A 14,629-nucleotide genomic window follows, 5' to 3' on the forward strand; every position below is an offset into this window, starting at 1 on the left:
TACATAACAGAATAAGGTAGATATTGACAAAGAAATTATTTTAGACATTTAAACTTTTATAAAAGTAGCTATATACTTTTCAGTTACAAGTTTTAAAAGTATTTTAAAAGCCTTGAATATTTAAAAATTACCTTACTCTAGATTTAAAAAAAATATATGAATGTAAAACAGTCACTAAACTGGAAAGTTTTAGAATTTTTTTAAATTGCAAGTTAGTCATAGTCCTGTCAAAAGCCACACATTAGGTCAGCATCTTGTGCCTCCACCTTCAGGAAGGCTCTGGCAATATTGTTGATCTGTTCATGATTCTCAGCCCCCAAATTTGTTCAAGCTTAGCTGTGCAAGAGGCACTTCATCACTGTTAGATATTTTTCTTGTAATAAAAGATTTCAGAGTAAAAGCAGCATCCAGTTTGAGTTTGCACAAACTATTTCGCGATTCTTTGTGTCACTTCTGTTTTTTGCTGAAAGCATGCTTGGTTCTTCAGGCATCTAAAAATGTCTCAAGTTGTTGGCAAATAGAATGAAGACTATTGTCTCGTATCTGTAAAAGATGTGCCATTGGAAAGGATACAGTTTGAAAAGTGTTCAAAGAGTTTGCTTTTAGGAAGTGTTTTGATGATATAGAAATGTCAAGCCAAGTCAAGGAGAAACTTGGACAAGAAAGCTGGGCCTAAGTCAGGGAGATCAAAGCAAGACAAGAAGAAATAGCTACTAAGCTACATGCACAATTAGGACAAGTTCTTCTCCCTTCACTTATTTTTGTTGCTGTTTGTTTATTACAGGCCTTTTTCCTGATGTAGGTGGAGGGTATTTCTTGCCAAGACTATCTGGAAAGATTGGCTATTACCTTGCACTAACAGGATTTAGGCTGAAAGGAAGAGATGTACTAAAAGCTGGCATCGCTACACATTTTGTGGAATCCGAGAAGGTAAGCTGCTAACCAGTGCTAGCAAGGGTGCAGCCTACAACCATAGTGACAAGTTTGAGTTGTGTAGCACACTAATATACTTTTACCCACTTGAGCGTGTGCAGAGGCGCAGTTATATTAGCTGGCCACACACTGCAAACAGGGAACGTAAGGTGCTCTCAAGCTGTCATTGTAACACTTGCCAGCTAGTGACAGCTTTGCTTGGAAGAGGGAGCAAATGTTGCTGTCTTCATGATTCTACTGTTGAAGGGCATGATTTACTGAGGATAACTGAAGTTGCTTTAAAAATTGTACAGTTTAGACAACAGTGTCTGAAATTAGAGATTATTTATACAACTGCAAAGTTTTTAATCTAGGTAACACCTCATTAACGTGTTCTTTATCAGTCTCCTTAACAGATTTGTTTCTTACAGTGGCTGTAAGAACGTGTAAAAATTAGTATATTTGATAAAGTCGGAGTCATAATGTTCCAGTAACTTGCATGGACATAAATAAGAGAGAAATGACTGCTTGCTTTCCTTTGCTGTGTAAAGACCCATGGCAGTCATTGTAGAGCTGGATAGATACTATTTTGAGCCTAGCATGGTTGCCAGGCTCCTGCTCTTTCCTCTCAGACTGGTGCAGGCAGGCTTTACCTGCTGCAGCTGTAGCACCGTGCTTGGGAGGCAGAGATCTTTGCTTATCACTGCAGACATAATTAAATCCAGATGGTTCAACACTGAGCAGTGAACTCTGGCTCCTTATATTGTTTACTTGGTACTTCTCTAAGATCTGTCTGAATGTTGGGGGGGTGTTTGTGTTTACATACACATATACTATATAGTACTATTACCACAGCCATCGTAATCCAAGTAGTACATTTTGGTTTAGTTACTTTTAATTAAATCTTATTTTTAATAGCTACCTGCCTTAGAGAAAGACCTGACAGCACTGAAATCTCCTTCAACAGAAAATATTGCAGACTTACTGAACTCTTACCACGTGAAGGTAATCTGATCAGTTACTGAAATCAAGCAGAATTGTTAAATATGTGTAAATACAAATTCTTTCTTATCCATGATACTGATCATTTGTTTTATGGTTAAAAAATAATGACTTTCCAAATTCTTTGCACTCTATAGAATACTAGTTTGTAGCCCTATTGCCTACAGTGGTCAGCAGTAAAATTTTAAATATTTTTTTCATTTTTTATTCATTTTGGATACCCCTCAAATTCCTGTTGTGAACAGCTAGCTCTCTTTCTATGTGTGCATGTAAGTTTCCAGCCAGCAGCATGAGGATGCAGAAAATATATTGCTGCTTGATTTTTCCCCTGTTATCGCTGCATTTCTAGCACACTTTGCAGAAGGCAAAATAAGTAACCATTAGCAGACTGGGAGTTGTACATGTTGGCAAGTGCAATCCGGGCAGTTAGCCTGAAATTCAAGGATTCTGACAAAGAGAAACAAGGGTAGAACTACTGGCCTAGTCCAGAGGCTTCAGAAGATATAGCGCCAGTTATTAAATCACTACATCACTCACTTGGAAGTGGATGTTATATTTCCATCCCAGAAACTTTCTCTTTATTGTCCTGAAGATATATTTTGCTAGCTTGATGCATTTGATGTAAATTTTAGCATTATTTTGATGCAGACCATCTGCAGTCCAGATCTGAAACCTGATTTTAAAGGCTCAAGTTGTTCCTTTAATTTTTCTAACATTTTGTATCTTTGTAACCTTGAGATAATTGAAAGACTGTGAGTAAACACAGGGGTTATCAATAGGATAAATATTATCAGAGTGCAGGTATGTTGTTGGGAAAGCACCTGAGCTCTTTAAAGCAGTATTTTCAGGGGGAGAAGGGTGCTGTTCTCCCAGTGGACAAACCCCATAGTTCTCTGTTGTGATTTTGGAGGTGAATGTAACTGTATTGATAATACCTAATTAGTATTTGTATTAGCCCCATGTAACAATGGGCATGAAAATAAAAGGGTTTGGCTTTACAGTCAGTTTATTCAGTTGCTATTTTAGCTGTTTTGATGTGCATTGTACTTTTATTTCAAAAGAAATGAAACTTCTAGAGTGAAATCAAGATTCGATGTATTCAGTCAATCTGAGTATTACTCCCCAGTTGTTTGGCTTTAAAATGAGCAGAGTCTCTACTCTTTGTGATTTTTGGTTTGGAATTACTAAGTTTATATATAAAAATTAATTAGAAAAATAAATAGGATAAGCTAACTTACATAGTAGTACTGATTATTTTGACAAAATAGAAAGCTGTGAAACAGGAGTGATTATATGTGACAGTGTACTGCTTTACAAGATGACACTGAATGGAAAAGGAAGCTGTGTATTTTTAGTTATGAGAGCTGAAATGGCAGGGAACTTTTCTCAGCTTCAGCTGCTTTTACTGAAACATCTGCTTCTGTCCTAAGCCCCTTAATGCCAGAGGATACGAAACATTTGACAGCCTTTCCACATAAGGCCAATAGATCTTTTGCACTCTTTAGTTGACGAAATAAAATTTTGTAAAATGACACAGAGAAGGTAAGGAAGATAAATGCAATTTTTTAGGTCCTTTTTTAAAAAAATACATACATACATGCCTGTATATTTTTTAAGAAAACCAAACTTTTTTTTTTTTTTAAAACACTCTCAGGTTTTTGAGTAGAATTATCCACACTGGCTTTCTTAGTGTATTTGATAGAAATCTATTGACAGAATAATCATGATTACTTGTGTACAAGATAACCACCCAGTCAAATATGCGTACATAGTAGCTCAGAGCAAGCACTGCATTATGAGCTAACACCTTCAACATTCACAAGATAAAGTGTCAAGTTAATTTGTACACACTGCAAAATTGTAATGCATTGAAAATGTGTCTTATGAATATTAAATGTTCATTTATGATACTATGATATTTCTGTAACACAAGTAATTGAAATTTTTCAGCGCTGATAAGCTTTTCAGTCTAAAATAACCAAGTAAAATATGTATTTGCTTTTTAAATAGAGTAAAGTTGATCAAGAAAAGGAGTTTGTACTTGATGAACACATGGAGAAGATTAACAGGTATTTAGAAATCTTTCTTCTCTTTCATTCTTTTGGATAGAGAACATGAAGTTAAATTCAGTACCAGTATCTGTGTTCCACATATAAGATGATAGAAATGACATTCAAGTTGGTCATTTAAACTTTGTTTGTGTTTAGGGAGCTTTATCTGAAGCTCATTAAATATTTCACTCATCAATATATTAAATACTTCAGCATATTTGCTTGATTCATACACCATTATATTAAGCAACTACCCTATGGTACACTGAAATGAACATTTTCTGTAGAAATTGGATGGGAATTTACAAGAGGAATTGTTCAGTTCAACAGGAAATGTTATGTAGTGCATTTATACTCATTGGTATAAGGTAATTTCAACAATTGTTTGGAACTTCTGTGTATCAGAAAGGGAAGAAGAAATAAGTGAAAGTGATAAGCAGTAGCTAAAACTCTTGAAGAAGGATGGCAGTAACTAAGTTTAGAGATGAAAGATGTTGACACCAGACTAGTAGAATGGAGCAGATAGCTAAAGATTTGATGTGTTATACAAATACAGATAAGACTGATGGTAATAATTTAAGTTTCTGGGTAAATATCAGAGTTCATAAGCGAGGTTTATTGAAACGCTAGAGATTTGTAAATAAGATGAGATGTCTGTCAACTGAGTTACTTAAAACTGAATAACAGGGAACACATTGCTAAAAAAAAGCCAAATCAAGCTGGTTACACTCTCCTAATTTTTGTGTTCCTTGCACTTCATACAGAAGAGGAAAGCTGAAGCAGTTCATTCATTTATTAACTTACTTTTTTTCTTTTAGTATTTTTTCAGCAAATAGTATGGAAGAAATTGTTAAAAAATTGAAGCAAGATGGTTCTCCTTTTGCCATTAAGCAGCTAGAGGTAATGTCTGCTATGTTGTTTTTGTTAGAGATTTAAAGTCTGGTTCTGTTCTTTCTTACCATGGGGCAGACTTTAGTCACCTTATTAACGTAACTAATACTATGTAACACCGGTAGGACATTGGACTGAGATCCTCAGATTCTGGCGTATAATCCTGTGGGATTGTCATCAGTTCTACTCAGACAAGAATATTCTTCTGTAAAACCACACAATGTGAATACCATCATATATTGTATAAAATTGTAATCCTGTTAAAAAAAAAAAAAATCAAACTCCCTTTCCCTTTTCTGCTCCCCATGATCAGGGGATTGTTGGTGACAAAGGTTCCTTCTATAGCTTCTCTTTTTATTGCTAATGGTTGGAATAAACCAATATTATTCTTTTTCTTCCATTCCAGATATCTTATTTGGGTAAACAGCAAGCAATTTATCATCACAAAGTGTCTTCTGACCTTTGTAATGCATTTGAGTGTTGGATGTAGTCACTACTCAAGGAAATGTAGAATAATACTACACAACTGATACACACTCCAGCCTTAAAAGAAGCATCTTATATTAATATAAGTAATGCATGTATTTGCTCTTTTTCCTGTGAAGTATCTGTATTCAGGGACCTTGTAAAAGTTTGTCTTTGAGCTATTCAGATATTATTTACAATTGGATGGAACACAAGCATTCCTCCAACAACGGCTTTGTTTTCACCTCAGTTACAACTCACAGAGGAAATCCTGCTCTTGTAATGAAACAAAACATCCATCACCTTCAGACTTCCATTTAAGCAGAAGGAATATAATTTTATAATGTAGTATCATTAACATTAGGCATCCTGTCCCAGATACACAGATACATTTTTGATTTTAACTGAAGGTTTAACATTTTGTCACTGGAACTCTCAAACAGATTTTGGGAAAGGAAGTTTTAAAGCTATCTTTGTCCTAACCAATACACCTAGTACATTGCAATTAGTGTATGTATTATAAAAGCAAAACTGAATGAAAGGGGAAGCTAATTTTATCTCTATGATTCAGTTCTTCACTTTTTCCCCTATGTTACAGATGGCAGGGAAAGTACTTATATTAAGGTCTGTTGAGACAGTTTGATAGCATGTTAATAGCAGTCACTTTTAGTGGCTCTTATTTTTTTATAATATTGAGTTACAAGGCAGTATTTTATTTGTGGATTTTATAAAGTTTAATATAATTTTGCAGGGATAGTATATTGATTAGTTTCAGTGGAGGTTGAAAACAATCAAGAATTATTTGCATATAGCTTCTGCTAAGTTAATTTCATACAATTTTATGGCACTTTAAAACATAATCAGACCTAGTAGAGCTTTTAAAAATAGCATGTGGCCTTTAAGGGTGCTTTGTTCAAAATACAGATGCTACTACAAAAGATGCAAGTAGTGTGGAAGCACCTTTTTACTGAAATATGTTAAGTAGGTAGTCTGTTCTGCCATGTTTCATCTAGTTACCCAAACCTGTTCCACTTGCTTCCTTCAGCAGCAGGCAGCTTCATAACTCAGATCCTCCCCCTGTTAAAAAAAAAGTTCTTGTTCCTTGTTGTTTAGGGGGTGCATTTGTTTCATATTGTAATTTAGAACTTTAAATTATGTCATCTACTTCAAAGTTATGATTTTGTGTGACTGATTTTATTTTTAATTCCTGAACAGAAAAAATGGCTTTTTTGTTGCTTCTTTTGTTTTCTTATTTCATGTCTCTAATAGGACTTTGTAGCAGCTTTTTTTTTTTGTGTGATTTGTAAATGAATGACCATCCTTGGAGCTGACAGAAGTTGCTAAACAATTGTCTGTTGTCGAATCTGTTCAAGAGATGCTACTCTGTTAATGAGTTGCTTCTGTCCATACAGAAATTTGTGAGGAAAAAAAAACTACAAACCCCACATTTTCTAGCAGGTGCAAGACTTATCAGTGTGAACAAGTACTTAAATTTCACACAAGTTTAACATTCTGTGCTAAGCAGTAGAATTAAGTAAACTTGTAGCATCAGATACTTCGTTTCTTCTGTAAAAGAGCCACAAAACCAAAGAAGGAAAACGCATTTGTGGAGGAAAGAGATTCAGGTATACAACTGGCTTTCTCCAGGAAATGCTTGCCAGTTAAACTGGAGGTTTTGTTTTACTAGGGAAGGAGAATTGTAATTAAACTTAACGATACCTGGAAGAAGAATGGTAGCTTGCACCCTAGCAGTTCAGCATTTTACACCACTTACAGATAGAGCACTGGCCTGCTGTTACATCAGCCAGAAGAGCAGAGTTCAAAGAACTGGTTAGAATGGGGAACATGTAGCAAAACCATGACAGTCTGAGATTATCAGACACCGTCCTTCGTAGCAGTTCACTGACTTGTGTGAAGCAAGTAAATTTCCGCATCAGTAGTATCACAGTACCAAGTACCGGGTATAGGAACAATAGCATATTCAAATGATAAATACAGAGACTGTAAAGGATTCAGTAACAACAATGTGTATGCTTATTTTCTTTGTTTTCCTGTATTCATAAGCTTATGGAGTAAGCCCTAACTGAAAGTCTAATACAAATACTCTAATTTGGAGGTACGCCTTGGTACATCCACACCTTGGATAGTGTTCATAAAACAGAACTGCTAGTGCTGCTGTAATGCAAGTATGCTGTGAGCCATGCTATCCAAGTATCCTGTTCTGTTTAAAAAGCAGAAGTACTTTAGATCACTTTCAAAACATGCCTGCTTGGCATGCTTTCACATACGTGATACTAAAGTGGTTTGCATGAGTCAGAAGAATGTAAAGTTGTTAAAATTCTACTTGAAAATGGCTTCATGATTTAAATCACATTTTGAACCCAGTTACAAATAGGTAGAAAGCTAGAGTACTAACACACTTTTTGAATTCATAGTAAAATATTTTTTAAAACTTTTTACTTGATAACATTGCTTTGTTTTCAGGATTTACATGAGCCAAAAAGCTTTAATCTCAGTGACAGAAGTACCACTTCTAATTGGATGAAGTAGGCATGTGGGGTCAAAACCTGAAAAGCATCAGATGTTTGACTTGATTTTCACATGATGCTTTCTTATAGCTTTTTTTGGCAGGACAGCACACCTTCTGAGCACTGATACTTCATGATTTAATAGCCTTCACTGTTATTGAAGGAATTCCAGTGTAGTGTGTAGGACACTGCAGAAGCTAGTAATTACAAGACACCTTGTCCAGATCTACTGGTCAGGCTGGGATGCAGACACTAGCTCCTGAAATCTTAAAGCAAGTGGGTGAGAGAGATTACAGGAATGAAGCTGGGTGGTATCTTGGTAGTGTTGAATTCAAGTAAAGAAACATTATGAAATTCCATTAACAGACCAGTAAGAGAATGATACACATCTGTCCTTAAGCAGCTTTCCAGTGATGCTTTGGCTAGGGACTCATGTTTTGTCAAAGCTCATCTAGAACCATTATTTGGTGTGGACAAACAAATGCTTTAGTATTTCAGAAAGTAAACGATGAGTGTTTTCATCTACTGCCAGGGAAGTGATACACTGTACTCCTGGGAGTTTTTTTGGTTGTTTTTAAGTTAAAGAAAACCTCCCTCAAGGACTCTCAGCAGCTCAGGTCAGAAGCTATAATGGGCCTTGGAGACAAAGATGCAGCCACTATTCCAGCTATTATACTTGTAAGGGACTCCACTGAGTCAGTGCCACTTAATTGTGTTACCTTCTGATAGTATCTTATTGGAATTTGGGTCTATTCCAAATTCATCTTGTAGCTTTTAGGATCATTATGTTGAAATCAAGATGGTCTCAAAGATACTAGAATAGATGTCAAACACTTCTATGAAGACTTTGCATTTTCGTACTCCCCACTTCAGCCTATCCTGTCTCCTTTTCAGGCTTGTTCCCTAGCACCAATCCCCTCCTCTTTGTACAGAGAATTTATTTATAGATACATTGGTGACTCATTTTTCTGCAATTACACCTACCCCTTTTCTTTCCTTGTTCCTCTTCCTTCAGCTTGATTTATGGCAGTGCCTCCTCCACCTTCAACCTCATTGATATGCCAAGATAAGGCAGCTGCTACATGCACTAGACTAGCTAAGTGCTGTTTTCAGATCTTCCCCATTTTGATGCATTCTTTAACCAGAAACAACTTGCCATTACTATTTCACCTGTGGAACCATCTGGTTGCACTGTGCATCCCCTTTGACCTGGTCTGAGCAAAGACTTTCTAATGTAGGTGACAGAATGTGAAACTCAAAGGAGAAAAGGTCCAGTTCAAAGGTAAAGCCAGCAAGAGCATATTATGGGAAATTAGGGGTCCAGTTAAGAGTTGCTCTCTACCTGAGACCTACACAGTGATGTAATTAGAGGTAAAGATGGTTTCTTTATCTGCTGAAAGGCAGCTCATTTTTAGAGAGCTTTACCAAAACTCAGGAAATGTTGACAGTTTGAGCCAGCATTAGTCCTTTCTAAACCAGCTTCTCTCTCAAGTGAAGTGGTCAACATGCAAATAACAGAATGAGAGAACTGTGTTTTTAAGGTACAGTTACACAGCCTCCTGCTTGTATAGCAGTTGCATGTTTTCCAGCTTAACTAGGCAAAATGGGTCACTGCTGTATCAGCTGGTGTCTGGAGAGGGATGAAGAGTAATTGGGAGCCAGAAAAAAATGTTAATGTTGATGACTGGAAACCTGCCATTTCAGTTTGTGGGTAAGGAGTCTAATGTCTGCAATGAAAATAATGTAAAGAGGCAAATCTTACCATCTGCTGCTTTTCAGTAGTGGTAAAAATGTCCCAATTAACAGGGACAGTTATTGTACTGTGAATAATACAGAGCTTTTAGTTGGGTGTACAGGGGAAGAAGAGTCTTGTTTAGAGTAAGAAAACAAAGATCAGCAACAATAAGATTTTGCTCCTTTCCCCCACAACCCTGGAAGCTTTAAAGCTCAGTTCTGTTTTCTTAACTAGGTTTTTGTCTTTCTCCCCACCTCCTCCTCCTATTTACTGTCATGCTGTTAATTGAAGGACAGTCATGAGAGCCAGATTTACAGCATTTGTTTGTGCGCCTTAAACAGATCCTGTCGTGTAATATTTGCAGCCTGTAGCTCTGTCAAAAGAAGGGAAGGCAAGACCTCCAGGCTTCCTATCAGCAGAGCAATGTCTGGCTGAATTACTGCAGTATCTGTTGATCCCAGACAAGAAGCCTGGACAAATATGCATTTATGTTTGATTCCTTTTAATATTTTTTCTTCCTCAATTTTCTTCTTCATACATTGTTTAGTCATTGCCAATGATCACACAGCAACTACTTAAAGCTAGTCTCACTGTTACTACCTTACTACTCTTACTATTGTACCAAATAAAACGTAAATGCTGTACAATACTAGTGTCAGCAACAATATCAGTAACATCTAATAGCAATTCAGACTATATATGACATTCAAAAATGGAGTATAATTGCTTGTAACACTGGCCTTCACTTCTCAAAATAATGTTTGGAAATGGCTTTCAAGCCACATTAGATTCTCTGGCTAGGAGTAATTTGATCATAAACAATGGGACCTTAGGAGTTCTAGGCTTTCCGCAAGTGATGGCATACATCCTAGAGATCTTGCTGATAAAAGTTGACACAAGCAGGTTCATTTAGTGTGGCAGCATGGTGGGAGCGAGCAGGAGGAATAGGTATCACGTAAGTGAGCTCAGGGAGAAGACTGACATCATTTACTCCACAGTTTAAAATGCAAAAAAGACAGACTTGCAAATGTGTCTAAATTGAAGAGAATATGAATAATTGTTAATGTCTTCCCCAGACTATTAATAAGATGTCACCTACATCCTTAAAGATGACTTTCAGGCAGCTCAGGGAAGGAGCTTCCATGAGCTTACAAGACGTATTCAGGATGGAATACAGACTGAGCCAAGCGTGCATGGTAAGCAAGCAGCTGAGCCCTGTGTCTCTTTCCAGCCACAGAGGGTTAGCAAGTTTATCAGAGTCTAAGTTTTATATAGATTACATCAAAGGCTCGTAATTTATACGTTTTAATTTTCAGTATCTTCTTCGTGTGTTTGTTAGGCTGTCACTGTCTTTTTTTCCAGTTCCATGTCTTTATATGCAACTCAAAGACGACTGTGTTAATAGTGGTCAGGTGGCAATGGTAGAGGGCTTTGGCTAAGAAAACTATGATAATGTTACAATATAGGAAGTTTTGTATTTGGACCTTAATTTTAAAACTCTGGTGTTCTTGAACAGATTTCCTATTTAAATTACTTGGTCCTTGGTGCCTCAGTTCCCATCAGCAGGAAGGCAATAGTTGTAGATCACTGCTTTTCAGGAGTGCTGTGATAAATTTCTTAAAGAAAACAAGAGTCTAGTAGCATTTGTAGTAAGGGCTGAGTAATTCTGAAGAATTCCTAATCCTACACACTTTAGCCCCTGTCATGGAAAACTCTTCAGAAAAATCTACAAAACGTAACACACAAAGAGGGTTTGCACTGCACAAGAGTTGGTTGATCAACTACAGTTCAACAAACTGATTTTAAGAGTTGTGGCTGCATTTAAGCAACAGGATTAAGAGCTCATTAATAGGTAAAGAGAAAGTAGGATTAGATTGAGAACAGTTCAAGTGGGGTTTAACTGAATCTTGAGAGCTTGCATTTCAGGCAGAAGTGGGATAGGAAAATATGGAATAAACAGAATCTGTCATGTTACAGCTTTTTTTTTTTTTTAAATCTTTCAGAGAGGCCATGACTTCTATGAAGGGGTTCGAGCAGGTAAGTATGCAGGTCAGAAATGTTTCTCAAACTTAATAATATGCAAACCCCTGCTGTGTTGCTTCTCTGGAGGTTAAGGAAAATGCATGCAGCAACAGTCCAGAGGACACTTCCCAACTTGCTACAGTTTTTCGTTACTGGACTCCTGTATGGCCAGAATTTATTATTTGTTCCAAAGTAACTGCTATGTTGTTTCCTTTGTGTCATCTCAGTTACCTAACATTATTCATCCCCCTGGTAATGCGGCACCACAAAAAGGTTTCACCAGTTCACTGTGAAAGTTCAAAATATATTGGAATGCTGACGGTAGTGTATCGTTTGTGTGTCCAGATGTACTGTTGCCACATAGCTGGTTCAGGTTTAAGACTCAAAGTCAAGAACAACTATTTGCATAAAAAGTTGTTAGAACAGACACTACTTTCACTCATGTCCAATATATCTCTGTATAGAGGTGTCTTACTAATAAAAAACTATATATGTAAACTTAAATAATTCAGAATTTTTAGGCATTGGTCAAGATAGGGAATGGTGGAAGTAGAGTAGTGGCTCAGCAAGTTCATCTAGGGGAGAGACATAGATTCTGTCCTTGATTCTACTGCTGATTCACTATGCAGTTTAGCAAACCCAATGTCACATCTGTTAGAAACTGTAGTAATTATTTACGTACTATTCAGCACAAGATGAAACAAAGCACAAGCGTTTCCTTTTCCAAGGAGCTTACAGTACAAGACATTTGGATGAATAACACTTTGGAGTCGAGAGAACCTGGCTTTTAATTCACACACTCAAGTTATACACTTGAGTATGTATTATCACACCTTCTCAATTTTTTTTTATATCTGTCATTATAAAGTAGCATGGAAAAAGTTTCTAATTTTAATTAATTAATCTTTAGCATTTATTAGCAGACACACCTTTGAAGAATTTACCACACAGGTTGAGAAGTATGTCGTTTTCATTGTTTTGGTAATGGGGACAAGGATATCTTAAAAAGAATATTCCTAGGATATATTCTAAATCACCATATAAGCTGCTGAAACATAGTTATTCAGGAAGTGAAACTCAAAAGTCTGAGAGTCAGATGAACACCAAACCAAATTCTCACTTGTAATGCACAAGGTCATCAAACCATCTGGGGATGCAGTAGAGGACAAAAGCAAATCACTTGTCAGTATGGCCAGTAAATTATATAAACTTTGTAAATAAAGAAGCTGCAAGAACAGCAGATGGGAAGCTTCTCTTTTACGCAGGATGATGTAGCAAAGGCTTAACTATATCAGGGGAAGGGAAAAAAACACCAGAGATGCAGCTGCACTGAGGGGATTGCTAAGAACAATAAATTGTTCTTGAAGCACTTTTGCTCTCTGCTTACTGTGTATATCTTGTTCTCAGATTTGTATTCTTAAAATTGTTTCTCTTAAGAGTAGTACAGAATCTGACTCAAAATAATTTTTGTAGTTGGGTCTAATCTCATAAAAATCATTATCCAACAACATGCTGAGCATCATTCTTGATAGGAAGATTATTAAGTACTTCACAGGATCAACCACAGTGAATAAAAATGATTAAAATGTTAACTTCAGTATTAGTTTTTTCTTTATTAAAGCATTACATTCCAGGCATTTAAGAGCCAGCTGTTGACCCTGTCTACCACAAGAGGATCTACCACAAAGTCGTGTTGAGATATAATAATCATATTTTACTTTCTGAAGATTGCTTTTCAGCAGCAATGGCCATAGGTCAGGTTTTAATAACAGCTTTTATCTGCTTCGCAACTTTAACAGGCATGCTAGGGAAGTAGTTTGTTTAAAAGCTTTTTAAACCTGCTTTGACCTGCGGTCTAAATTTCATTTCTCTTTTAGCCAGTTCTCTTTCAACTGGACTGAAAATCTGCTGGCAAACAGTCTTCCCCATTTATAATTCTTGTGATCAGAGCTACTAAAGAAAAGACAAAACCCTTAAGGCATAAAATACACAGATCATATTTCATCAACATTTTCCCACATAATGGGAAATGTGATCTTTAAACACTTTAGGTATCCATTTTTCACCTTGATTTATAGAATAATACATAAACTAAGGAATGCATAGCTCTAGGTATTCCAATAATTTTGTTTTTTAATTCTTACTGCATCAGAAAAGCGGTCATTTTTTAAGTTACTGCTCAAACACATCCAGGTAGACTCAGCAGCCTGAGGGGACAAAAATCTGTTAAATTAGCTTCCTAACTATTTGTGCAGGAACGGACACTTCAAATGGAATTGTAAAGGCCTTCTACAGATTGCTGATCCTGCAAAGATCTTCTTTCTGTGTGGCTTCGGCCCTCTCTCCTGCAGCGCTAGCAGTTGCCAGATGTGAGCCTTACCCTGGGCACACAAACCCCCACAGTCAGAGAGTAGGTAGAGAGATTTCATTGCAACTAACAGAATTTCAGGTGCGTAGAAATATCAGTGCTTTGACTGTGCTGAATGAAGCTAAGCAATAGAACAGTAACTGAAGTCCAGTAAGGTCCCTGTTACTGAACAGGCATTTGGGATTTAAACAAACGGGAAAAAAAAAAAAGGTAAAAAAGGTAAACCCTTACCACAATGTGTATATTCAGTTACTGTTATCTTAATGAACTTCCCTTAGCCTACCTTAGAAGTCTTCATAATTTTTGTTCCGTTTTTGTAGTGATCAATACCTCAAGCTGGAGAAACACAAAATATACAGTAGTTAATGCAGAAAGGGAATATTTTCATGGGACTATCAGAAAACCTATTTTAACTCATGTAAGATTAAAGATTTCATTGGAAAGACCATTTTGAGTATTCGGTTTATTCACCAGAGTAAAATTGGCCACAGATCCAGACAGAAGGATTAACTTGATTACACAGTAGTGCCATAAAGTGGAGAATTATCAGCAATTACTACTGTATTTCCGAGTTGAAGCTGTAGTAGTATTCACATGGACTTCTTTTATTCCCCCACCCCCCAAAGCATTTCTAGTTAGTTATAGCTTTTGGGGA

General features: G+C 36.5%; 1 protein-coding gene across 2 annotated transcripts in view; it reads left to right on the top strand.

Moving 5' to 3' along the window:
- The window catches only part of HIBCH (3-hydroxyisobutyryl-CoA hydrolase), a 49,465-nt gene that overhangs the window by 27,906 nt on the left and 6,930 nt on the right, over positions 1–14,629 (top strand). For both annotated transcript variants that reach the window (XM_032995252.2, XM_032995253.2), the window contains exons 8-13: positions 785–930; positions 1,831–1,917; positions 3,925–3,983; positions 4,784–4,865; positions 10,661–10,780; positions 11,588–11,621. In XM_032995252.2, coding sequence (XP_032851143.2) covers positions 785–930; positions 1,831–1,917; positions 3,925–3,983; positions 4,784–4,865; positions 10,661–10,780; positions 11,588–11,621 — 528 coding nt within the window. The remainder of the gene's footprint in view (positions 1–784; positions 931–1,830; positions 1,918–3,924; positions 3,984–4,783; positions 4,866–10,660; positions 10,781–11,587; positions 11,622–14,629) is intronic.

Source organism: Tyto alba, unplaced genomic scaffold (genome assembly GCF_018691265.1).
Source record: "Tyto alba isolate M040663 unplaced genomic scaffold, T.alba_DEE_v4.0 Super-Scaffold_7, whole genome shotgun sequence".
Taxonomy (NCBI): domain Eukaryota; kingdom Metazoa; phylum Chordata; class Aves; order Strigiformes; family Tytonidae; genus Tyto; species Tyto alba.